The sequence below is a fragment of the Macaca mulatta genome, chromosome 12 (genome assembly GCF_049350105.2).
Source record: "Macaca mulatta isolate MMU2019108-1 chromosome 12, T2T-MMU8v2.0, whole genome shotgun sequence".
Lineage (NCBI taxonomy): Eukaryota > Metazoa > Chordata > Mammalia > Primates > Cercopithecidae > Macaca > Macaca mulatta.
Genome location: NC_133417.1, coordinates 124,846,355 through 124,872,730, shown reverse-complemented (window position 1 = coordinate 124,872,730; position 26,376 = coordinate 124,846,355). Strand labels below are relative to the sequence as shown.

Genomic DNA, 26,376 nt, shown 5'->3' with positions numbered 1-26,376 from the left:
GTGCCCCTTCCTCCTCATCCTCATCTTCATTCCCCACCACCAATTTCCTGCTTCTCCCTTGGATTTAGTTTCAGGTGAGAGGATCCCTTCTTTCCACTGCTTTCCGGGAGCCAGAGGTCTGCATCCTTCATGCCAGCAACCCCAAGGCCAAACAGAGGCCAGGGGATCAATAAGCACTTGCTGGAGGGGAAAGGCCAGACTGAATGGAGGAATCGATCTCTGGGAGTTGTCCAGGGTCGAGGGCCTCCTACTGACACCTGTGCTGAGCGCCAGTGGGAAATCAGTTGCCTTTGCTCAGAGGGTGGAAGGGTCAGAGGGGCAGGTGCACCTGGGGCACCTGCTCCTAGTTAGGTGCAGAACTAAAGGGACAGACACCTCCAGGAGTGGTGATGACCTCACCCTTGACCTCTGTCTTCTGCGTCACTGAAGAAAGAGCACTTCTGCATAAAGACTGTAGAAGACCCCACTGCACTGTTCTGGAAAACAAGGTGTTCACAGAGATGATAAGCACAAAGAAATGGAAGGAACTCCTCTTCCAACTCCCTGCCTCACACTTCTCTACCAGTCACCCTGAATGACTGGAGATTATTCTGCCCCATCTGCACCATGGCCTCATTTGACCTGACTTCTGGGGAAGTGCCTACAAACAGGCCTGGTGTGAAGGGCAGGCTCTGGCCAGGGAAAGGCCTTCCTCAGGACCAGCACCAGCTCCTGTTTGCAGATGGTCCAACTCACTGACCGAGAAGGGGGTGTGCACGTTGCCGAGAAAGTGGACTAATATTTTTGGGAAGTTTTAATTTGCTTCAATTAAAAATTGAGGACAGTTCTAAGCAAAACAGAAGTAGGTGAATTTATTTTCTGGGCCTCTGCACAGATCTTTCTGGGCCCTCAGCTTCTGCAGGCATTTCCAAGGGGCCTCTACCCCAGCCAGCATTTCCCAACTAGCCGGTTCCATAACTCCTACCGTTTCCTCCCCACTCTCCCACCAAGCAGGCCAGACCTGCCAGGGAGAAACTAATCTTAGAAATCAATCTTTTTTGTGTGTGTGAGATGGAGTCTCGCTCTGTCACCCAGGCTGGAGTACAGTGGCGCAATCTCGGCTCACTGCAAGCTATGCCTCCCGGGTTCACGCCATTCTCCTGCCTCAGCCTCCCAAGTAGCTGGGACTACAGATGCCCGCCACCACCGCTAATTTTTTGTATTTTTAGTAGAGATGAGGTTTCACCGTGTTAGCCAGGATGGTCTCAATCTCCTGTCCTCATGATCCGCCCACCTCAGCCTCCCAAAGTGCTGGGATTAGGCGTGAGCCACCGTGCCCGGGCCAATGTTTGCCCAGGCCGATCTTTTTTTTAAATGGAATTGAGTGGCTTCATTACCCTTTTCTGGGGAAACTTGTGTACATGCACTGAGATTTCTGAGCAGATACACAAAAAATGGGTAAGAATGCTTGAATCTAGAGTTAGGGGGTCAGGCATATGAGAGCAACGCACTACATTCTTAAGTGCAGTGTACATTTTTTTTTCCTGTATACATTATCTTTCAAATAAATTTTAAATAATTTTAAATAAATGTAAAAGTACAGGATTTTCAATGACCCCTTTTCATTTTTAAATACTTCACCCCATGGATTTAGAGATGCAGTGGCCTGGTTAGGCCAGGCAACCCTTCCCACAACCTTTCCAGGTGGAAGTCCCCGGTGACACAGCCCCAGTCCTGCTGTCCCACCAAGCAGTCGGGTTACAAAGTGGTCAAGGCCATAGGCCTGACACAAAAAAGTGAGCTGGATTAATCATTCTGCCTCACTTCAGAACAGGAACCAAGAACCACGGCCTCTGCACAACTGTGTGGCTGCAATGATTTCCATTGTGTTCATTCTTCGATACAAGAGACAGATCTCAGCCCAGCTCAAGTTGGAATCAGGGTTTGTTTAGTTGGAACTCTTGGTGGCTCATACTTGCTTCAAATTATCTTAAGCCATAGAAACGGGGAGGGGAGGGCTTCCTTTTTAGCTTATGTTACCTGGAATCACAGGGGTTTCTGTCTTTGCGCACAACTAGACCCAGGGGCTTCAAAGATATCCCCAGGATCTGGCCCTGATCTCTCCACCCGGTCGTCTTCCTCTCTCTCATGGCTCCACTTTAGGAAAGCGCCTCCCCAAAGCCAGCAGCTCCAGGCTTATCCTCTCAGCAACCCTGAAAGGAAACTTGCCTCTTTCTTGGTTACTCTAGTCAAATGCCTGCGCTGGGCCTTCATAAGCCAAACCAAGTCACATGAAGATTCCTGAACCAATCACTGGGGCCAGACTTGGAGACAAGAGGTGAGGGAGTGGGGCTGACCATCCAGGCCTCCGGGCTGAGTGAGGTGGTGCTGAGAAGGCAATGGCAGGAAGCAAAGGTCACCACTCAACTCTACACACCCTCTCCCCAGACACTCTCTGCGAGAGCCTGAAGTCCTCACTACTTCCCACATAAAATTCAAGAGAGCGGGACTCTGTGTGGCCCAGCAGCAATTCCATGCCAGGCCACATGACAGGTCACTGCCAGCTTGGGGCTGTGTGCCCGTGGGTCATGAGTTCTACTGGATCCCCCACGCTGGGACCACAGTTGGGTTGGAGATGGGGTCTCATGGTACAAACAAGGCTGACTGGAGCTGCCCATTCAGGAAAGGTGATGGGCGGGATAGCTTCTGTCAGGAGGTTAGGGGAACGGCAGGCCTTATGAGTGACATCTAAGTACCACACATGACCTATGAGTTGGAAACAACTTTATTGATACCTGAGAAAAAGTGCAGGAAAAATATTCCTCCTGACCACGTGGCCTGTCCCCTGAGGCCAGATCATTCTCTCGCCTCTCCCTTAAGCCCTGGGTCATTTGGTGCCTCACTGGCTAGTACCCAGAGGCTGAAGAAGTCCACAGCCAGAGCCTGGAAGCCAGACCCAGAGACCAGCAGAGGGAATGTCTACAGTGTGGCTCCTGAGGTCAGGGCCAAGGTCGGCGTGGGACCCTCATCGGTCAAGGGCCAGCGCCTCTTGGATCACAGTCCGGAGTCCGATGGAAAACAGCTCCTCCCACGGTTCCCGGATCCAGGCAAGCAGGGCTGTCAGCTGCTCCTGACACACTACACGGAGTGCCCAGAAGCTCTCCAGCCGGGACACCTGGCAGAGCGAGCAGTTAGCAAGGCGAGGCTCATGGGGACCACATCAGGGTGAGCCCAGGGGAGGTCTCCAGGAAGGCCTCACTGTCTCCACCTTGGCTCAGTGCCTCACCCCTCCCCCAGGCCCGTGTCACTCCGCATAAAAGATCCTGACTGAGCTTTGTAAACAGAATCCAGTCAACGTTTACTAAAAGCCTCCAGAGGACCTGTCTCCTTCATCTTCCCTGTTGTACAGAAGATGCGGACACAATTTCAGGGAACTGTGGATTCAATTCCTGGCTCCACCACTTTGGCCTGGGCAAACTGGTTAACAGCCCCAAGCCTCAGCTTCCTCATCTGTAAATAGGACCAGTAACAGTATCTCCCCAGGTGGTGGTCACAAAGGCCAAACGGCTGGCATACAACCGGCCCAATCGTGCCAACTCAAAGCTGCCGGAAACCTCACTGAAAGCCTCACAGCTGGCTGGGCGCGGTGATTCATGCCTGTAATCCCAGCACTTTGGGAGGCCGAGGCGGGTGGATCACGAGGTCAGGAGATCGAGACCATCCTGGCTAACACGGTGAAACCCCGTCTCCACTAAAAAATACAAAAAAAATTAGCCGGGCGAGGTGGCGGGCGCCTGTAGTCCCAGCTATTCGGGAGGCTGAGGCAGGAGAATGGCATAAACCCAGGAGGCGGAGCTTGCAGTGAGCTGAGATCGCCCCACTGCACTCCAGCCTGGGTGACAGAGTGAGACTCTGCCTCAAAAAAAAAAAAAAGAAAGAAAGCCTCACGGCTAATAAATGGCTGGGCTCCCAGTCCAGGTGTCTCCCCCACCTACAGCTGCCTCCCTCTCTGACTTGGTGCTCATCCAAGCCCAGAGTCCCCCAGTTCCTCCAACACCAGTTCTCTCATCTGTTTTTTGTTTTTTTTGGGTTTTTTTGGGTTTTTTTTTTTTGAGACAGAGTCTCGCTTTGTCGCCCAGACTGGAGTGCAGTGGCACCATCTCGGCTCACTGCAAGCTCCGCCTCCTGGGTTCACGCCATTCTCCTGCCTCAGCCTCCAAGTAGCTGGGACTACAGGCACGCACCACCACGCCTGAATCATTTTTTGTATTTTTAGTAGAGACGGGGTTTCACCGTGTTAGCCAGGATGGTGTTCTCTCATCTGTAAGTGCCATCTTGCCGCCAATGCCCAGGGTTCCGAGACCCATTCCCCACCCTGCCCTCATGGCCCCAACCTGTGCTCGCCATCTCCCCTCCCTCCCTCTCTCACTGGACATACACACACACACCTCATCGTAGAAGAGCAGCCGCAAGTCCTCAGGGGCTGAGCGGTAGAGCAAAATGGAGCTCAGGCTGCTGAGTGGCTGCTGCTCCCTGACACGCACAACAGGGCCCGGCCCGGAGGGAGGCACCTTCTCAGAGGCTTCGCCAGATGCTGCTGGAGGTGGGGGCTCTGCCAGGGGCCCTGCAGCGTCCTCCTCTAACAGGAACAGGGTGGACGGAGTCAGCAACAGGGATACAAGGCAGGTGGAAGGGCCTGTAGGGAAAGAGGCACCCAGAGTGGAAGGTCATGGAGGGGCCCAGATTCCTGGGGCCAGCGTCCCAGTGCTGCTGGGAAGAGGCGTGAACCACACTCAGGTGGGTCACAAAGCAGCCTGTGCCCCTGGGGCCAAGACCCTCCCTTTCCCAAGCTCCAGGCATCTCTAGTCTGGAACACCTCTGAGGCCTACCACCCTCCACTGTCCCACACCCACCCTACACAGAAACAAGGCTCCGCCCTCGCCCTCTCTGACTGATGAGGCAGGGCCGACTCAGCCACGCTGCTCCACTTCATAGAAAGCCCGGGCCTGAGAGCAAAGGCTCTGGGTAACTGAGGATCCTGGGGGCCTCCTGACCCCGCCTAGAGAGTCAGGGCACACTGAGGCTGTTACTTGGCTATCCTCTCAAGTGAGAGGAAGCCCAGGTTCCAGGAACTGTCAGTGGCTACGAAGGCACTGTACGGGTGCTGGGCGTGGGCCAGTGCCTGTGACAAGGTGGGGTACAGAGACCAGGGAAGCATCAGCAGCACAGAGGCCTCACCTTCCACCAGGAACGCCCGAAGGTAGAAGAACTGGGGAGCCTCCGAGGATGAGTCTTTTTCCAGCAATGGCCTAGGGGGAACATGGCAGGCACAGGAAGATCCGCTAGGGGGTGGGAAGGACTTGGAGGGAGGGGAGTGGGAAGAAAGACTTGCAGGGCATTGGGAGGAGGCGTTAGGGGCCCATGGGGGGCATGGCATGAGGACAGGTGGCTGCCCAGGACCTACTCAGCACAGGGCCATGTCTGGTGCTCTGTGAAAAAGAGGATTGAGCAGCAACCCCAGCCTCTGCCTCCTATCGACTCACCAGAGCCGGTGCTGGGGGGTGACCTCCTCCTCTGTGGCACTGACACAGTTCCTCCAGGCAGGGGGCAGAGACTGCAAGACATCTAGACAGAGCCAGGCCAGGGAACTTTAGAAGGCTCTGCTCTCCTCCAGCCTAAACTCACCACCTCTCAATCCCTTTCTGTTCTCCACATTTCTGGATTTGAGAAACTTCTACAAGGGACAAGTCCTGTTCCCTCTCTGTCTCCGCTACTGAGCACCAGGTGGGGAGCTCGGCCCCAGGACCCTGCCCACCCTCCTGCCTTCCCTTCCCCCCTCACCAAGGAGCTCCTCTAGGAAGGCCCGGCAACGCCTGGCATCTCGGGGCAGCAGCACACAGCGGCCCGCCCCAGCTGCCCACTCCAGCTGCAGGCTCTGGCCTGCCAGGCCCAGCTCTATGCCACTCAGATCTTGCAGGGGAACGGCCAGGGTCAGCTGCAGCCAGCTAGCTGGAGGCTCACTGTGGAGAGAGGACAGAGCGATGGAGAAGAGTGAGGGTGGAGTGAGAGTCCCAGGGAAGCCCTGCCCTGGCTGCACCCGCCTCACTCACTGCATCACCCCCGTGCACTTACCGCATTTCCATCTCCCCCGTCACTCACCCCATCTCCCCCTCACTCATCACCCCATCTCCCCCACCACTCACCCCATCTCCCCCTTACTCACCCCATCTCCCCCTCATTCACCCCATCTCCCCGCCTCGCTCATCACCCCATCTCCCCGCCTCGCTCATCACCCCATCTCCCCGCCTTGCACACCCCATCTCCCCCCTCACTCATCACCCCATTTCCCCCTACACTCACCCCATCTCCCCCCTCACTCATCACCCCATCTCCCCACCTCGCTCATCACCCCATCTTCCCCCACACTCACCCCATCTCCCCCCTCACTCACCCCATCTCCCCGCCTCGCTCATCACCCCATCTCCCCGCCTTGCTCACCCCATCTCCCCCCTCACTCATCACCCCATCTCCCCGCCTTGCTCATCACCCCATCTTCCCCCAACTCACCCCATCTCCCCCCTCACTCATCACCCCATCTCCCCACCTCGCTCATCACCCCATCTCCCCGCCTTGCACACCCCATCTCCCTGCCTTGCACACCCCATCTCCCCCTCATTCACACCATCGCCCACCTCGCTTATCCCATCTCCCCCTCCACTCACCCCATCTTCCCCCTCACCCCATCTCCCCCCCTCACTCACCCCATCTCCCCCCGCTGGCCCCATCTACCCCCTCGCTCACCCCATCTCCCCGCCTCACTCGCCCCATCTCCCCCCCTCGCTCGCCCCATCTCCCCCTTCACTTGCCCCATCTCCCCCCTCGCTCACCGCATCTCCCCCCTCGCTCACCGCATCTCCCCAGTCACCTTCAACAGGTACAGCCTGTGGTCAGACACAACCACAAGGCACATGAACTCCCCGGTGTGGCCTGCCAATGCCACTGGCACCTGGGGGAAGAGGAAGTTGGTGAGACACCTGATGGGAGGTCTGGGGAGGTGGGGCCAGACTGAAAGCCGAGTTCCTGGTGACAGCACCCTCGGCCTGACCTTCCCACTGCCCACCCAGCAGTCTATGGAGCTTCCCTGACACTCGACAGCCTCTTCATCCACCATCGCTCTCTGCCTTGCAGCCCCTGCTCGCTCAGAGTGTCGGCAGCTGGCTTCCCTGCCTGTCACCTCACCCGCTCCACGCTCCACCAGACTAACTGTTCTAAGGCACAAAACTGACCATCACTGCCCCATTTCAAATCCTTCAGTGGCTCCCGGTGGCCCTCAAGACCAAGTCCAAACTCCTTGGCGGACACAGGAGGCAGCTCCTGACCTGGCCCCTGCCAGCCCACCAGAGTCCTCTCAGGACCCCTGCCCCTCACCCTGCACATCCAGATGCCTTCATCCTGGGCAGCTCCCCCTACCGGTGACAGTCTCGGGCCTCCATGCATTTGCTGCTTCCTTTACCTAATACATTCTTTTCCTCCCTACTCCTTATCCTTCAAGACTTAGCTTAGACATCACCTCCCAGGAAGACTCCTTGACCCACTCAAGCTGGACTAGATACCCCTTCTAGGGCCTTAGCCCGATTACAGCACTTGCATATTACACAATCATTGTGAACTTCTCACACCAGACTGTAAGATCAAGGGCAAGATGGATCTGTAGATCCTCAGTGTCTAGCACAAAAAGTGCACAACAAAGGCCTAATAACATCATGGGTTTATAATACTACTAGAAGGCCCCACTGATGAGTGCCAGGGGCTGGGCAGCTTCAACACGACCTCTGATGCACTCCTGTGTGTCAGGGAGGCATGGCTATCTCCATTGCAGATGGGCAACAACTGGGACTCAAATGCCAAGGAATGGGTCCACGGCCACACAGCAAGCAGCTGCTGGGGTTGAAACCAGAAGCCAGCAACAGGTGACTCCAGAGTGATCTGACTCAGTTGGCTATGATGGAAACGAGTGGGCACCCTGGCCAGCTGGGGGCATAGGCAGTGTCAGGGAGCACAGACCTTGAGGCAGCACTGGAACTCCTCCTGGGCCTCGCTGAGCACCTCAACATCCAGGAAGAGCCGGAGTCGGTGGTCCACAGAGCGGAGGCCGCAGCGCTCAGGGGCTGAGGGCCATGAGGGGACATCAGCCTGCCCGTGGCAGCCCCTGGGCTCCATCTCCACCTCCCCATCAGTGTCCCTTCCCTTCCCCAAACCCATCTATGTCTTGTTTTGCCTATACTCACGGGGACTGAGGCTCCAACTACTGTGGTCACGGGTGCTCAGTGCCTGAGGTGGGCTGTTCTTGGCCCTGTCATGGTGGTCACCATGGCCAGGAGGGTGGCAGACAGGGCTGGCAGACGGAGAGGGAGCCAGAGACTGCTCTCCCTGTTTCTGCTCCCTGTTGGGGGTTCCCCCGGACACAGTCAGGAGAACCACGTGGTCACTACCACAATTAGGACACACAGCAGGAGATTCTGGAGGGAAGATGGACACGGTCCCCGTGAGCCTCCCCCACAAAGTGCCACAACTCCCACCATGCTCTTGATGTTCCTTTCCCACTCTCAGGTCTTCCCTGAGCCCAAGTCTCCAGCTTCATACACAACTACCGCACCCCAGCCCACCAGCTCCCTCTCTCCCAGTACAGCTGCCGACTGATCACTCCCCAACCCAGGGAGGGATGAGCTAACCCTGGCCCACAACCTCCTCAAAGTGCACTCTACCTTCTAACTCTAGGCCCTCTCTGACTGGGTCAAATACAACCAGGCCCTGCTCTTACGCCCTCCTACAGACTTGGGCTGATCAAGTTACTTCAGGGCTCTCCTAGCAACGTCTGAAAGACCAAAATCAACAGGTCTCGAAAGACAGAGAGAACTCTCTTGCCATATTTGGGTCCAATTCTAGGCTCCATCAATTAATGGCTCTGTAATCATGGGCAAGTCATCTAAGCTCTATGAACCTGGTTCCTCATCTATAAATTAGGGATGACAATAGAGTCTATCTTATACTCATCCTTAGTGTCAGGAAGCTGGGAAGGAATCAGGACACGGATCAGCAATGAGAGACGCAGCACTCTGAGCAGCTGCACTGTGCTGGGCGTGTGCTAGCTCCCATGCCAGTATGATCACATTTCATTACCAGAGAAACTCTCCCTATCCCATTTTGCAACGAGTAAAGAAAAGATTAAATCCTTTACACACGCTGCCCAGGACCATATAGCTTGGGGCAACGGCAGCAGCTACCATTTACAGGGGACCTTTGTGTTGTGCCAGGCCCTCTGCTTGGTGCCTTACTGTCACATTTAAATAGCGTAACAGCACCATGGGGTGAGTTCATTCCCTTCTTTGTTCAGAGGAGGTAACTGAGGTGCAAATGAAAGAACAGTTGGCCAGGCACGGTGGCACATGCCTGTAATCCCAGCACTTTGGGAGGCGGGCGGATCACGAGGTCAGGAGATTGAGACCATCCTGGCTAACACCGTGAAACTCCGTCTCTACTAAAAATGCAAAAAATTAGCTGGGCGTGGTGGCGGGCGCCTGTAGTCCCAGCTACTCGGGAGGCTGAGGCAGGAGAATGGCGTGAACCCAGGAGGCGGAGCTTGCAGTGAACCGCAGTCGCGCCACTGCACTCCAGCCTGGGTGACAGAGCGAGACCCCATCTCAAAAAAAAAAAAAAATGAAAGGAGAACAGAGCCCACAGTAGCGTTCATTAATAACACCATCATGGGCCGGGCGTGGTGGCTCAAGCCTGTAATCCCAGCACTTTGGGAGGCCAAGACGGGCGGATCACGAGGTCAGGAGATCGAGACCATCCTGGCTAACACGGTGAAACCCCGTCTCTACTAAAAAAAATACAAAAAACTAGCCGGGCGAGGTGGCGGGCGCCTGTAGTCCCAGCTACTCGGGAGGCTGAGGCAGGAGAATGGCGTAAACCCAGGAGGCGGAGCTTGCAATGAGCTGAGATCCGGCCACTGCACTCCAGCCTGGGCGACAGAGCGAGACTCCGTCTCAAAAAAAAAAAAAAAAAAAAAAAAAAACACCATCATGGAAGAGGCTCCCGAGTCCACAGCGACTCATGGTGTAGAGCCAGGGTCCGGGAGGGGCTGGCGGCTGTGTTTGTTTGCACTGTGTCGCTAAGGCTGCATGCCCAGGCTAGTTCACAGTGGGGAACAGAGCAGGGCTCCATTTTCTGAATAAAATGTAAACCCCTGCTCCAGCTGCCACCAAGAAGAGAAAACTGGCTAATAAAATTCTGGCATTTCCACATAGCTGTTATCAAGAATATTTATTTCTTCTTCAATGTATTCTTTAAAGATAGTACTTTCTGACCGGTCTACAATGGAAACAATTCTTGTTTTAAGGATTAGCGCATGAAGAAATGCCACAGGACATTATGTAGCTTCCAAGGTCAGCCGGGAAGGACAAACCAAGCCAACTCCCCGAGCATGTCACTCAACAGCTACACTTGCTGGCAGGTGCAGCACCACCATCCAATACTGCGTGAGGGCTCGTCAGGTTTTATGTAGTGTCTGAAATATCAGCCAAAAAAAAACCCAACACAATCAAGGTTTCAAGTTATGAAAAAATAATGAGTTCAAGCACAGTTACAGAGATTGCATTTCCTGACTTTTAGAGTTAAAAGAAAAAAAAAAACAAAAAAAGCAGGATATAGTTTCTTCTTTTTTTCTGTTTTCCTTTTTGTAAATGCAGCAGGCAGGCGGTTTTCTTTTTCCTCCAGGCAGAACAACTGGTCTCCACTCTAGCCCCTTCTCCCTGGGGCTCCCCCTTCACACTCCCCTACACAGAGCCACTTTCCCTGCAACAGGGGAGGCGTGTGGGCAGAGAGGTCAAGGGCAGGCCTTATACCTGTCTTTTGGAACAGAGGCCTCCAGCCTTCCTCACTGTCCAATCCCAGCCTGGGCTCCTCTGGCTTGAACTCATGGCCACAGCGTAGACACTGGAATCTACCCAGCAGGAGGTCCCTGGCCTCCCCAAGCTGTTCCCGAGCCACATTGGTGACTGGGGTCAACACAGCAAGCAGCTCCTGACAGAGGGTGGATCAGAGGCAGCTGTGAGCAGGCGGACCCCAGAGGGACACCTCTCACAGGCCCCTGGCCCTCAGGCCTGCTGCCGCTCCCCTCTGGCTCTCTTAATCCCCACAGCCTCCTGGGCCCCTACTCTAGGCCCCATCACCTGGACAGCTGCGTGGGCATCAGGCTCCAGCACCAAATAGCGACGCAACTGCCGGTCAGGGCAGATGTAGGAGAAGCGCAGACTGAGGACGGGGGCTCCAGGGAGCAGATCTGAGCCCTGCGCAGAAGAGGGGGACTGGGTGAAAATCAGCAGGAGCAGTGATCAGAGGGATGAGGGATGCTGAGAGCGTGGAGGACGGCAGGAGCTCTGGAGCCTGTTAAAGGCCTGTGCTGACGTCCAAGCTCGAGCACAGAATCCCTGCTCCTCAGCCCAGCCTCCCAAGCACTTGCAACCTCTGAGGCTCCCCTCCTCGACTCCTAGTGCCAAGGAGAGACTGTGGGAAATGCCCAGCCCAGTGCAGGGCACACAACAGCCATGTGCCCATAGCTGGCTCCTTCAGTGCCCTGCCGCCCCCAACTCACCGTGGGCCCAGGTGATCTCTGGGCCTGGGCCTCTGGCTCTATCTCAGCAGCCTCCAGACTCTGGAGCTCCAGTCGCTCCAGGGTGCGAGCTGCTTGGAGTTCCACCTCAAACAGGTGGGCAGAAGTGACCCTGAGAAAGCATTCCCTGCCCCGCATGCCCTCAGGCCCCTCCAGGGGACACACCAACATGGGGCGACAGAGCTCCGCTGTGGAGAGACCGAGAGAAGCCCTGCAGGGAGGGAAAGTACCCACACGCCGCCCTCCCCCGCACTGGCCCTCCACCCACCAGGCCCCACTACGCACAAACATCCCAACGGCCGCTGGCCCCAGCTCGCCCCAGCCCACAGAGGGCTCACCTTCCACTTCCTTCTGGTCCTGCTCCTCTTCTTCCTCCTCTCCTGCCTCCTCTTCTCCCTGTTCCACCATCTCCCCCTCCTTCTCCTCCTCCTCCCTTTCCTTCTCCTCCTCCTCCTCCTGTGGCTCTGCCCTGACCTCCTCTGACATTTTTTGTGGTGACTCCCGGGGGCCTCTGGCTTCCTCCTGCAGGGGTGGAGGTCTGGGTGTAGTGTCAGGGCCCTGGGAGCTGGCTAGAGGTGTGCTGGGGGCAGGAGAGGTGGGGGTGGCCGGCAGAGGGTTTCCAGAGGCCTCCAGGTGACTCCTGTACTGCAGCCAGTTGCGGCCAAACCGTTCCCGGAAGCTGCTCATGAGCTCCAGCTCCCGGTGCTGCTGCACGAACCATCCTGGGCAGGAGGGGAACCCAGAGCTGAGCAAGCCCACCCCACACAGATGGCCCCAAATCCTTCAATGGTGCTCCTCAGCAATGAGGGGGCAATGGACTGTGTATGGGGACAGGGGCAGGGGAGGCTACAGGTGTCCCCTCCGCGGCATGTACTGAAGTGTGTCCTATGGAACACTGTGGTCAAGTGCAATCCAAGCTGCACATCCTATGCTGCTTCTGGAGACTCAGCATGCATGACAGCATCCTAAAGGTCCTGAGACGGCCTGCAGCGAACACATCTATTTCTCTTCAACCTCACATTTCCCAAACTTCTCTGGCCACAATCCTTTTATATATATATATATATATACATATATATTTTCTTTTGGTTTTGGGTTTTAGTTTTTTTAAGAGATGGGGTCTTATTCGGTCACCAGGTTACAGTGCAGTGGCACAATCACAGCTCACTGAAACCTTGAACTATCAGGCTCTAGCGATCCTCCTGCCTCAGCTTCCCAGGCAGATAGGACTACAGGTGCACATCACCATGTCAGGCTAATTTAAAAATTTTTTTGGAGAAATGGGCGTCTCTCTGTGTTGCCCAAGCTGGTCTCAAACTCCTGGGCTCAGGCAATCCTCCCACCTCGGCCTCCCAAAGTGCTGGGATTACCGATGTAAGCCACTGCACCTGGCCTACATGATCTCTTGACACCCCACAAAATTAATGTTCCTCAAAAAGTTTTCAAAATGCTCCCAGAAGCAGTCTTCTCCTTTCTCTAAACTAAAAGAAAAGAAGAAAAACTAAGAAGCCCTCTATAATACTCTACCAACAAAAAATAACATTTCTTCCAGCACACCTTCACCGTAACTTAAAAATCAGAGTGAGCTGGACGTGGACGAGAGAGTTAGTGGGGTGAAGCTGACTTACCAGCTGGAGGGGGTTTCAGAGTTCGGGGCTCCGGGTCCGTATCACTGGGTTCAGAGATGCTTGCCCGCCTTACACGGACTCGGCTCTGAGGTTAGTGGAGGGAAGAAGTTCTGTGAAAGCCAAGCCTCCAGCCCTGCCATCCACGGCTGGCCATCCAACCTATCAAAGAAACCCCGACCACGTGCAAGCACAGTTCCTACCATTCCCTGCCCACTGCAGCCCAGAGTCCCCAGAGAGACACCCCACCCCAGGCATGAGGCAGCGGAGGACGCTGCTTACCTTAACCTTATGAAGTGGGGCCTGGGCCAAAACACCCCCCGAGGAGAGGCTGTCACTCAGGTCAGGGCCACCTGAGGTTTCAGGAGTACTCCCCACTGGCCAGGGCAAAGGTGGGCCCGTGGGGCTGAGCCCCAAGGATGTGTGAGTCTGGTATTTGACAACAGGAAGGAGAGAAAGGATGGAGACTGGGAGCACCTCTGCCTTGCCCAAGCCAGCCAAAAGGCAGGACCCTACTTTCCACTGACCAGGAAGACCCTGTCACCAGCCAGCCCTGTGTTCTCTCCCCAGGGCCCTCCCTTCATGTCTTCCCCAACAGTCCTCGCCCCCTGACCACACCGACCTGAGAATCTGTCAGCAACAAGACCTTGCCATCGAGAAGGAACTGAGCAAAGACAAAAAGGGTGGGGAAGGGAGTATGTGGTGGGGTCCATCCTGCTGAGTTCCAGGTATTGACAACACAGTAAGCAGGGTCCAGGTCCTCGGCCCCTCACCCAGGGATGGCAAGACGGTGCAAGGTAGGGGAGGACTGGGCAGGAAAGAGGAAGCAGAGTGGACATAGGACGATCACTCACGCCAGTAGCAGCCTCCCTCGCCCGAGGTGACAAGTACTGGGCAGTGGCCACTCGGTGCGCAGGGTGGAACCAAAGAGGGTTCCCCTCCAGGTAGAGCTGAAGGGCAGGAAGCGGAGAATGAGGAGGGCCTGGGGCCTGGCCCTCCCTGTGTGAAGAAGGCACTGACCAAACCAGCATAGGGGGGTGGCTGCAAGGGTGGCTCTCAGGCCCCTGATGCACTGTCATCTCACCTTGCGGAGCTCAGTCAGCAGCCACAGTGGCGACAGCTCCCTATGTCCTTCTAGTAGGTTGTATGCCAAATCCAGGTGCCGCAGATTCCTCAGCTGCTCCAGGCCTGGGATGGGGGCAAGAAGGAAGGAAGGGCACGCAGATGAGTACACGCAGGTGAGTGTGGTACATGCACTCGGGGAGGGTGCACAGAAAGACCAGCCGGAGCACCCCTGCACTCCCCACAAGCCCTCTCAAGGCTCTAGAGGCACATGGTACCCAGGCCAGCCCGAACCTCACTCTCCCCCTTCCCCTCCGTGCTTGCCCCATCACACACCCCCACTCACCATGCAGGCTCCGAAGCTCGTTGCCTCGCAGTATCAGGATCCCCAGAGCAGCCCCTGAGGGTCCCATTCTTGGCACCAAATGCAAGCGATTATAGGAGATGTCCAGATGGTGGAGTTCACACAAATCCTGGCAGGGGTACAGGGGTGAAAAAGATTCTCTTGTTGACCAAACTCTAGTCAGGGTCCTCTGAGATCTCTTCTAGACTAGGCCTCAACCTCGGCCTATATAAAACTGCACACGCTCGGCACAAATGATTTCATCCACCCCTACTCCCACGTTAAAAGACTTGAACAACACCAGCACTGTTCCTAATAGTTCAAGGTCACATCTTGAGCATGGTGACTCCAACCCCCTTAAGTTCCTGCCTGGGAAAAGTCAAAGCTGCCAAAAGAATTTCCCATTTGTTTCAGCCAGCTCCTAAAGATAGGGCCCCATCTCCCAGTCTCTGTAAAAGGGTAAGGGCCTTATTTTGATAAGTGCCAGTTAGTTAGCAAACCCAGATGGGTTTCACGTGGACCAACCTTATTTCCACTTTCCCAGCTCTGCTCAAGGCCCTACCATTCCCCTGCCCATTCCCCCACCTTTTAAAATGCCCAATCGGCCAGGCGCAGTGGCTCACGCCGGTAATCCCAGCACTCTGGGAGGCCAAAGAGGGCGGATCACTTGAGGCCAGAAGTTCGAGACTAGCCTGGCCAACATGGTGAAACCCCATCTCTACTAAAAATACAAAAATTAGCTGGGCGTGGTGGCGCGCGCCTGTAATCCCAGCTACTTGGGAGGCTGAGGCACGAGAATCACTTGAACCCGCAGGCACCACTGCACTCCAGCCTGGGTGACAGAGCAAGACTCCATCTCGAAAAAATACATAAAATAAAATAAAATACCCAGTGACCCCTGCACAAAAATAGACTACACTCGACCCTCTTCACTACTGCAATTGTTTATTACTGATTAAAATCTAGTGTCCAGCATCATCCATGACAGCCACCTAGTGTCATGACTTGAATTGGGTCAGATTCATCGTCAGACACCCCCAGCCTTCTCACTTGGGACCCCAAGCTGCACACTTTTGATGCCTTTGCCTTCGCTCCTGACTGATCAATGGGGATTCATCAGTGAGTCTGACTCCCAGCCCAGTGCCTGTGACAAACATCCACTGAAGCACAGTGAGGAAGCTTTTGACTCTCATGATTCCAAGTACACTCACGAAGCTTGGTTAGAGTCCCAAGCTTTGTGTGAAAGGCACCTCCTAGGCTGGAAGTTCTTCCTCACTCTGTTTCAAGCAAGAATTCACTCCCTGACTCCTGGGCTAAAAGTACTTCATGGCTGTGTTTTGAGTCCTCTCTGTTTTCCCTCCTTGATCCTGCTCCTCCCATGGACTTCACAGTCAACTGAAACCCTCTTCTCAAACCACTGCTGACTACACAGTATATGTCACCACTACGGCACTAACTCTGTCCATTTCCTTTCCTGTTCGCAACACTCTACTAAGGATAATCTGGAACTTCAACGGCTTATTTGGGAAACTTAAGATCTCCCCAGTCTGGCTCCTCTAAGAGCCCCTATTCGCATCACCTCTGCTCCCCTTTCCTCCTTCTCCCACCTTTCCTCTTTCCTTCAGCTCCTGAAGGAACCCCTGACAGGTTCCCCTTCAAGTCCCCTCCTTCTTCACCCCTACTCACCCTGCTAGACCGTTCCCTTCATATTCCAGACCCTCAACTCCCTACAGTCACTCAAAATTTAGGTCCTCTGCCCCTACTGGGGGTCTCAAGGGACTCAGAGACCTTCAAAAGCAACCAACTGAGGGTTTAAAAAAAAAAAAAAAAAACAACTCATGGAAACAGACCATTTAACTCTTATCATCCACAGAGTTACTGTTTTACCCTGCTTCCTAAAAGTTCTTACAATCGGCTACAGCCCAGAGTACTCACCTTCAACAAAAAGAGACTGCTGCAGAGACTCATAGAAAAGGACTATGCTAGGTCCTTCAGGGCAAAGGCTTTTGGTGGTATTGCTTAAACAACTTTGATATCATACCACTGGACCAAGTCAGAATTTCCAAAACTCTAATGAAAGAGCTGATGGATTTATAACACTGCTAACCCAAGATCAAGCACAATAAGAATTGACTACATAAAACTGAATGAACTGGTAAAGAATGAGTATAGTTTTAATGGCTTTTGTTTAAAATACTGTTGGTTCTTGAATGTCCTATTTTCCGGATATAAGGAACCTCTTTCCCTTTTCTTTTATGTGATCTAACACATGAAACAGTTTAGTAAATTATACTTTTATAAAAAATATATATGAAGCATTTATCTTTTCTCCATGCCTGATCCCTCCAGAATTCAGGAACTCCCATTGGGCATTCTTATTTACGTGGCAATATGGTTATTTTCACAGGTTCAGTAGGGTCAGCCCTCCTTGTAACAGGACATAATGGGGAAAATTGATTATATAACGAGGCTTTGACTGGACTTTTAAAATATAACTGGAATGTCATGTTTTAAAATAATGCATAAAATCAGATACGGCCAGACAGTTTTAAGGAACGAAAGCTGACTCCACGGAGCCAATGCTTACAAAGCCCTCTTGGAAAAACCAGCCTGCCACTTGGCTTACAGGGTTCCCAGACTTACAAATTAGTGGCAAAGGCTAGATCCTGGCAGGCCCAGGAATCTTAGGATATTTTGGAGACGTTAAGAAGAGAAGAATTCACAAATCTATAGGTACTCTACGTGAAGTCTGATGGCACGTTCTTAGCTTCCTAACCTCGAGAGGGTTTAAAAGTCCAGTCTGAGAGTCCTTATAAAAAGTTCCAGGAAAGCAAACTTAAAAAGGGCCTCTGTGGTCAATTACCTTTCTTACTACACTTATGTAAATAAGCAGACCAGATCTAACAGGATCAGACTTATTCTGTAAAAAAGAATCATCCTACTTTCACTGTCTTTAATCAAAAGGGGAGTGACCTTAGAGAAATCTGCTTTAATGAAAAAACTATTAATACATCCTTATGGGTTACCAGATTCTAGTCCTGTTCATTTTCTTTGAAGTTGTATTATCTACCTGTCAACTGGAATGGGTCCTGCTATCCTACACATCAGCCCTTACCAAAGTCTCAATTCTTCTCGTTTTCTTCATTATTTGGCTGCAATTTTCTAAACTAACATTTCCAATTTTCTTCCTCCCAACTTGGCATCACTGAGAACTAAAACCTGAGTGCCCAGATCCTTAGTGGAATTTTAGGTGACTTATAGCTGCCCTTTCCCCCAAGGATCTTTTTTTTTTTTTCTTGAGACGTAGTTTCACTCCCGTTGCCCAGGCTGGAGTGCAATGGCGTGACCTCTGCTCACTGCAACCTCTGCTCCCCGGGCTCAAGCAATTCTCCTGCCTCAGCCTTCCCAAGTAGCTGGGATTACAGGCATGCACCACCATACCTGGCCAATTTTGCATTTTTGTAGAAATGCGGTTTCTCCATGTTGGCGTCAGGCTGGTCTCGAACTCCCAAACTCAGACGATCCACCCACCTTGGCCTCCCAAAGAGCTGGGATTACAGGCATAAGCCACTGCGCCAGGCCTCCCCCAGGATCTTAACAAAAGCCCTATGAGCTAAAGTTGGACTAGGTGATATGAACTTCAAAAGATACATCATCTACAGATCACGTGTGGATAACCTACATGCCTGGAGCTACTGTGATATGAGCCTCTTAGAAAGTCCACTGAGGCCGGGTGCGGTGGCTCACGCCTATAATCCCAACACTTTGGAAGGCCAAGGCAGGCAGATTACCTGAGGTCAGGAATTTGAGACCAGCCTGACCAACATGGAGAAACCCCATCTTTACTTGTAACCCCATCTTTCACTTTTATTTGTAAAAATACAAAATTAGCTGGGTGTGGTGGTAGACGCTACTCGGGAGGCTAAGGCAGGAGAATTGCTTGAACCCAGGAGGCGGAGGTGACGGTGAACCGAGATCACGCCATTGCACTCCAGCCTGGGCAACAAGAGCAAAACTCCATCTCATAAAAAAAAAAAAGAAAAGAAAAAAAGAAAGTCCACTGACACTCCTGTATCTTCCAGACTCTGTTCAGGGAAATAAGCATGACTGCAACACTGTCTATGCCGTCACCACAAACATTCAAACTACAAACCAAGAAAGCCATCAGTTGCCACCGCTATCCTCATTCCACCAGCTAAAGAAACATAGAGCTCAACATCTAGAAATCTCAACTGGCTGCCCTCTGGACTCAGAAAATGGATTTACAGTCTCTTTCAACCATTCATCTTTGTTTTCCTTTTTGTTTCCATAGAAATGTCTACCATTAAATGCCCGGTCACTCGCACCATCCAGCAAAACTCATCTCCTACCAAGTACCAACGAATGGCTCAGTTGGTTTTTAGTGAACAAAAGGAAGTGATCAAGGAAGAAAAGGATTTATATTGTTCGGGGGAAGGCGGAGTGTCTCTTCTTTCCTCGAATTAGAGGAGGGACTGACAAAGATTCTCACCTTGATCAAACCCTACTTGGGCTCCTCTGGGCCTTCTTTTTGACTAGGCCTCAACTTCGGCCTGTTAAGAACTGCAGACTTGTTTAGCACAAGTTCAACAAAATTCAACACAAAGGATTTTTTTGACTCCTCCAACCCCCACAGTAAAAAACTTTAACAAAAACAGCAAAGTTCTAACATATGGATACATCCCTAGAATGGCGACTTTAGCCCCCTTAAGTTCCTGCCTGGGAAAAGTCAAGGCTGCCAAAAGAATTTCCCATTTGTTCCAGCCAACACCTGATGACAGGGCTCCCGTCTCCCAGTCTTTGTGGGAAGGTAGAAGCCTAACTTTTAGCAAACCCAGAAGGGCTTCATGTGGTCCAACCTCCACTTCTGCTTTTTGTACATTTCCACTTCCCTTACTCTGCTCAAACCCTCACAGTTCCCCTTCCTATTCCCTCGCTCTCCTTTTAAAATGCCCAGTCACCTCTGCACAAATTAAAGTGGCGTTCAGTTTACGTTGCACCCTCCTCCCCGCTGCAATAGTTTATCACTGATAAAAATCTGTCCTTACCACTTTAACTAGCTCGGCTTTATCTCTGACAGGTGGATGGGAGGACCCAGAAGAAAGGTTCTTCGTCATGATCACAAAAGCGGCCAGTTTCTGAGTTAGGCACTAGACTAAGCAACATCAGGTACTTCTTCACAATCATTTTAATACTATACAAGCAGGTATTTGGCCAGGCGTGGTGGCTCACACCTGTAATCCCAGCACTTTGGGAGGCCGAGGTGGGTGAATCACCTGAGGTCAGCAGTTCAAGACCAGCCTGACCAACATGATGAAACCCTGTCTCTACTAAAAATATAAAAATTAGCCAGGTGTGGCGGCACGTGCCTGTAGTCCCAGCTACTTGGGAGGCTGAGGCAAGAGAATTGCTTGAACCCAGGGGCAGAGGTTGCAGTGAGCTGAGATTGCACCATTGCACTCCAACCTGGGTGACAGAGCAAGACTCCATCTCAAAAAAAAAAAAAAAAAAGCAGGCACTCTTGTGATTTCTATTTTACAGGTAAAGAAACCAAGAGGTAACTAACTTGCTCCAAGTTGTACAGGTATTAGAAGTTGAGATTTGAACTCTGGTTTGTCTGATGCTAGTGCCTAAGCAGTGCTATCTCCCAGAATGCAGCTCCACCCTCATGGCAAGAGCAAGGTGGGAGTAAAAGCCGGTCAAGGAGAGAGAGTGAGAACAGAGCAATCAAAGACCCATGGTGTACCAGCTGCCAGACTGCCCATACTCACCATCAGGAATCCCTGGCAGTCCTGGACTTGATTGTGGCTTAGGTTCAAGAAACGCAGAGCTGACAAGAGGCGCTGAGAGAGATGGGAAAGAGGCAGAGAATCGATGTTCACTACAATACTATCTGGTCAACCAGCTGGTCCTCCTCCCCAAAGGCCTGGCCTTGCCCTTCCTCGAAACCCTCTCAAGGCACTCACCAGGGAGCTGTCTAAGGCGGTCAGTGCATTGTAGCTGAAGTTGGCAGAAAGCAGAGCCAGCCAAGGGAGGGCAGAGCAGAAGTCACCACCGCAGGCTGAGAGGAGCTCCTGAGTGGGCGGATGGGTGCTTCATTACCCCACTCTCCCCCTCCTCCCCATGCCAAGGCCAAGCTCTACCACCCAGTCACTCATTCATTTTTTATACACTGAACTCCATCTGAAGATACAGGCTTAAAGCCCAGGTCCCTGACCCAAGAACTCACTGTGGGGAGAGTGGGAAGGTAGACACTAGAATATGTAATGTAATACGGTAGGTACGACTGTAAATATATGGGCAGGTACTGAGTGCTGCGGGAACACAGAGAGGGAGGGAGGACACTGTCTAGCAGGAAGCAGGAGGCAGGGAGAGCTGCAGAGAGGGAAGAATATCAGAGCTCGGTCCTCTACGTCTCTCAGGATGAGGCGTCTGAGCTCACCCCTCACCCTCCTTACCTCTAATGTCTGGAGGCTCCTGCTGCAAATCAGGGTCTCCAGCTGGGAGTAGATGCCTCGGAGGCCATGCAGAGAGTGAAGGGGAACACCTCGGAGCTGGGACAAGGAAAGGGGAGGGAGGAAGGCAGAACCCCACAGAAGACAAAGACCTCATCCCCATATCTCCTAGTTGGGAGGAGGGAGAAGACCACAAAGCCCAGCTATGGTTTAGGGAAGCAGTAAATGGAAAGACAGTGGATATCACATTACTGAAGAGCAATGGGTATACTCAGGCCTGGCCTCCTCACCAAAGAGGCCCTTCTCTTTCCTATCCCCAGGGGCGGCCTCAAGTTGGGTGCTGTGCACCAACATCCCCCCGTGTCCCCATACCTCCAGGTGCCGAAGGGATTTGAAGGGGAAAATCTTGATGGGCCCTGGGGGGCCAGGACCAGGAACATGGACCAGCTGAAGAAAAAAAATAAATAAATAACTCCATTTACTGAGGCACAGCAGATCTCCCTGTCCTCAACATTCCTTTCTTAGCACAACCACTGGTACCTCTGACACCCTCTGGATCCTGGCAGTGCAGACTTTCGCACCCCTACCCTACCCCCAACGTCCATCATTCTCTTGGGCTCCTTGCACATCCTGCCCCTTCCCCACACCCAGAACCTTGAGTGAAAGCGTTTTCTGCAGCACATCGAAGAGAAACTGAAGCTGAAGGATGACAGGAGAGTCAGCAGGATGGGAGGGCAGAGCCACAAAGCCTGTCTGGCCAGGGCCCCACGGCCCCAGGTGCAGCTCAAATACATGGTTCAGCTGTTGCAGTGTGGGAGTGAGCAGGCTCAGGGTGCTACAGCCAGACAGGACCACATCCCCTGCAGAAAGAGGGGCAGACAGGAGGGAAGACACAGTGAAAAGATGTTTCCCTTTATTCTAAGACTCTGCTATGCCAAAATATACCCACTCCAATCCATATTGTAGATGTTCTATTGCAGGATCAAATTTTCTATCTCCTTCACAGCTCAAAAGCATTCAATGGCTCCCCTCATCTTCAAAAAAAAAAAAAAAAAAAAAAAAGTCCTACGATTTCATTCAGCCTAATGAGACTGCTTGGCTACACAACTCCAACCAACTCTTCCAAATTTTCTTTCACCTTCTGCTCAAAAGAGCTTCATCTACTGACAGTGCTGGAAATACAGCCAACTTGGTTCACAGTTCTCTCATGTTCTGAAACACCCCCTTCCACCACCCAGCTTGAGACCAGCCTCCTCCAGGAAGCTGCCTCAAGAAGTAATACTGCTGAATTTTCACATTGCAGTCACTCATTATTACATAAAAGTTAATTGGATGTCTTATCTTTATTTCATTTTCTGATTGCAAAGCACATCTGTAGAAACTTTCAAGCAATACTAAAAAGTATGCCATAGAAAGAATAACTATTCGTTACAGCACTAAGGCATTGTTACTGCTGTCTGTTAAAAATGCTCTCTCTAATGAGACTTTCATCCTTGAGGACATCTTTTGATCACCCTGGTATTCATCACTGCACCTAAAAAAGTGCAGCTACAAGCTAGGCATGAAGGAATTTTTTTTGGCTTAAAAAATATAATAAGTATAGATACAGTCAAAAGATGTTGCAGAAACAGTACAGAAAGGTCCCCTATATCCTTTACCCAGTTTTCCCTAACGGTTACATTTTATATAGCTATAGTACAATATCAGAGTCAGGACACTGAGCTGGGCGCCGTGGCCCAGGCCTATAATCCCAGGACTTTGGGAGGCCAAGGCAGGTTAATCACTTGAGGTCAGGAGCTCAGGACCAACCTGGCCAACATGGTGAAACCCATCTCCACTAAAAATACAAAAAATTATTCTAGGACTCTAACCTCGTCTCTACTAAAAATACAAATATTCTAAGCTGGGCATGGTGACACGCACCTGTAATCCCAGCTACTCGAGGGGCTGAGGCAGGAGAACAGCTGGAAGCCAGGAGGTAGAGGTTGCACTGAGCCGAGATTGAGCCATTGCACTCCAGCCTGGGTGACAGAGCTAAACTCCATCTCAAAAAAAAAAAAAAAAAAAAAAAGGGCAGGCACAGTGGCTCACGCCTGTAATCCCAGCACTTTGGGAGGCCAAAGCAGGTGGGTCATGAGGTCCGGAGTTCAAGACCAGCCTGGCCAATATGCTGAAACCCTGTTTCTCCTAAAAATACAAACATTAGCAGGGCATGGTGGCACACGCCTGTAGTCCCAGCTACTCGTGAGGCTGAGGCAGAAGAATCACTTGAACCTGAGAGGCGGGGGTTGCAGTGAGCCAAGATCACATCACTGCACTCCAGCCTGGGTGACAGAGCGAGACTCGGTCTCAAAAGAAAAAAAAAAAAATCAAGACACTGATGTTGGTACAATATGTATATATAGCTATATGCTGTTTATATAAATTCCTGCAGCCACGCAATCAAGATACGAAACTATTCTGCTGCCACAAAGCTCTTCTCCTGCTACCTCCTTGTAGTCACACATTCACACACCCACCATTCATCGCTGAATAAATTAACAAGTCCTACAACCTGACATGAAGGATTCTGTATGTACTAGACACTGAGGATGGATACAGACATGGTTCAAGGACTCTTCCCACGCTCAAAGGGCCTCCTAGTTGTCTCCTCCCAGAGAAGGATATAAGACATTTGCAAAGTTATCAATATAAGCCAGGAAATGAAACTGCTACTGGCCAGGTGCCGTGCCTCACGACTTTAATCCTAGCACTTTGGGAGGCCAAGGCAGGTTAATCACTTGAGGTCAGGAGTTCAAGACCAACCTGGCCAACATGGTGAAACCCCGTGTCTACTAAAAATACAAAAATTAGCCGGTCATGGTGGTGCACACCTGTAGTCCCAGCTACTCAGGCGGCTGAGGCAGGAGAATCACTTGATCCCGGGAGGTGGAGGTTGCAGTGAGCTGAGATTGCGCCACTGCACTCCAGCCTAGGTGACACAGCAAGACTCTGTCTCGAAAAGAAGAAAAGAAAGAAAAGAAAGCTGCTAGAAAGAGAGTTTCCACAGATATCATCAATGGGAGCATGGAGTGATGGAGGACAGCTACCATTAACTGTAGTATGTACCAGATGACTTTGATATCTCATTCAAACTTTCTCAGAATCTCCCAAAGAGCACTGTTAACCCCCATCTTACAGATATGAAAATTGAGGTTCAAAAAAGTGAAAAATCTTGATTGAGATCATATAATTGGCAGGAAGTTACTTCTCCTATTTGATCTCAAAGCTAAGGCTTTTTCTACCACAATTAATGCCAACCAAGTACTCAACAACTACTGTGGCTCCACTGTGCCCAGGCACAGTGCCAACAACCAGGGAAGTCATTACAATAACAATAGCTCCCAACTGTAAGCAGTTACTATACTTGCAGGCATTGTACTAAATACATGAATTACAACGAATCCCCACAACTGTTAAGTACAATCATTATGGCAATGCGTGAGGAAAACTGAGCCTCAGGAAACAGTTTGGCAAGTTTGAAAGAGGGTTGATATTCCAACCCAGGTGGGTCCGACTCCAAATCTCGTGCTTCCATCTACTGTACTTAGTATCTTGCTACACGACAATGATTATGATCGATATCAGTCCCTGGTCCTGAGGAGCTTTCAGTCAGGTAACGATCACTTCCTTCTGACAGTGTCAGAGAAGGCACGGAGGGAGGGATACCGGAGTTTGGCCTCAAAGGACGGCTAGGGTTTGGGCTATCACAGGCAAAGGCCCCCTGTAAGGGCGAACAAATCTGGAAATAGTAAAGAAATTGAACTCTGACACCTGGTGACCCTACCAGTCGTAACTCCGTGACTCTCAGGGCATGTCTCCAGAAGGCACCACCCCCACCTCGTCCGAGGCCCAGCTCAACCGGAAGTCCACTCACCGGACTCCCGCAGCAGCCCCGCGAGCTTCCACACCAGGGAGTCCCGCTGAGCGGTCGTCATGGCCACGGGACGCTAGGGGGCGGAGCCTGGGGGAAAGAGGAAGCGGAAGAGCCTCAGGTGGGCGGTAGTGCCAAAAGCCCAGGGCGTCCACGCAAACCGAGGCGTCGTGCAGAGAAAAAGGCGAGAAAGAAGAGCGAGGAAGAGCATCTTCCTGGCCGCCCTTTGGAGGAACATAAGCCCTGGTCAGACATACCGACCCTCCCCGTTTGGTCCTCCTACCAGCTCAGCTGCGCGGCGCCTATCAATGATGGAAAGGAAGTCCCTCCCCGGAAGAAAATCTAGCCAAGGGACGACCGGAAAACACGCCTCTGCCGCCGGAAACCGCGCCCTAGGTCATGCAAACGAATCGAAAAGGGGCGGTGCGGGGGCTGGCTCGGGAGGGGCGGTCTCTCCGCGGTTGTGGGTACGGTGGCGTCCTGGGCTAAGTGTCCCGTATCTGGGTCCCCGTTATTCCCCCGCCCTGCGCAGCGTGGGACTCTCGCTTGGCTTTCGGCGAGCCTATCGCGCCATTGAGGAAACCCTGACTCGTTTGCAAACTGCGCGGGGAAGCCAAGTTTAGAGAAATGGAGCTTTCTGTTAGAGAAAAATTATTTCGAAGCAAACAGTCATTTTCCAGTGAAAGGAGAGCGTGTCCGCCGTAGGATGGACTTAGATCGTGTAAAAGCTGAGGCTACCAAGGATATCACCTCTGGGGTCCTTTGCTTCTTTTCCTTAGTCTCCCTCGAAACTCGTGTATCTTTCCTTCAGCAGTACTGGGCTCCACGCGAACCTAGTCCTTTGTCTTTACCCTATTACCTTTCATAACATCCTAGTTGAAAAGTAGTTATTCAACCGCGTTTGAAAATGAGAAAACAGGTTCACAGAAGCTAGGTTACTTGCGAAGGTCGTTCAATTAGTAACCAGTAGCGCCAGGACTGCGAAAGTTTCCTGCTTCCGAATTCTCATGGTAGCTTTCACCAGGCTCCCCGTCAGATGCTATTGTCAACTACTGAACTAGATTAGCAAAAAGGTCTTTTACAGAATTCCTGGTTTTCAGGGAAAGTTTCTTTCATGAAGTGCCCCGTTTCTACAGAGGAAAATCAAAATGAATCATAAGCCAGTTGAAAGGAGGAATAGGGTCATAGTCATCTTGATCCCAAGTTGCCAGATTTGAAAGATTTTATTTTCTAAAGACAAAATACTTGAAATGGCAAATATTTTGAATATTTGAACCACACAATTTTGCATTCATGGCATACTACTT

The 26,376-nt window shown here is 52.0% G+C and overlaps 1 protein-coding gene across 7 annotated transcripts; it reads right to left on the bottom strand.

The window, feature by feature from the left end:
* Window positions 1-2,748: 2,748 nt before the first annotated feature.
* On the bottom strand, window positions 2,749-25,388 carry STK11IP (serine/threonine kinase 11 interacting protein). Of its 7 annotated transcripts, none has more exons than XM_015111156.3 (25): window positions 25,327-25,388; window positions 24,983-25,159; window positions 21,811-22,016; window positions 21,529-21,603; window positions 21,160-21,255; window positions 20,668-20,775; window positions 20,473-20,544; window positions 14,687-14,813; window positions 14,363-14,466; window positions 14,133-14,228; window positions 13,901-13,942; window positions 13,561-13,707; window positions 13,282-13,366; window positions 11,992-12,375; window positions 11,636-11,841; window positions 11,214-11,330; window positions 10,887-11,064; window positions 8,268-8,498; window positions 8,044-8,147; window positions 6,888-6,985; window positions 5,821-5,999; window positions 5,523-5,604; window positions 5,218-5,288; window positions 4,428-4,675; window positions 2,749-3,154 (listed from the first exon to the last, which is right to left on the bottom strand). In XM_015111156.3, the coding sequence occupies exons 7-25, from the start codon at window positions 20,473-20,475 to the stop codon at window positions 3,005-3,007; spliced, it is 2,652 nt and encodes an 883-aa protein (XP_014966642.3). In that variant the 5' UTR covers window positions 20,476-20,544; window positions 20,668-20,775; window positions 21,160-21,255; window positions 21,529-21,603; window positions 21,811-22,016; window positions 24,983-25,159; window positions 25,327-25,388; the 3' UTR covers window positions 2,749-3,004. The 7 variants fall into 7 exon arrangements, 5 of the variants coding, with proteins under 5 accessions (XP_014966642.3, XP_001105761.3, XP_077813832.1 ...); XM_001105761.5 differs by having other exon boundaries at window positions 25,073-25,159; XM_077957706.1 differs by having other exon boundaries at window positions 4,428-4,618; window positions 25,073-25,159.
* Window positions 25,389-26,376: the final 988 nt, after the last annotated feature.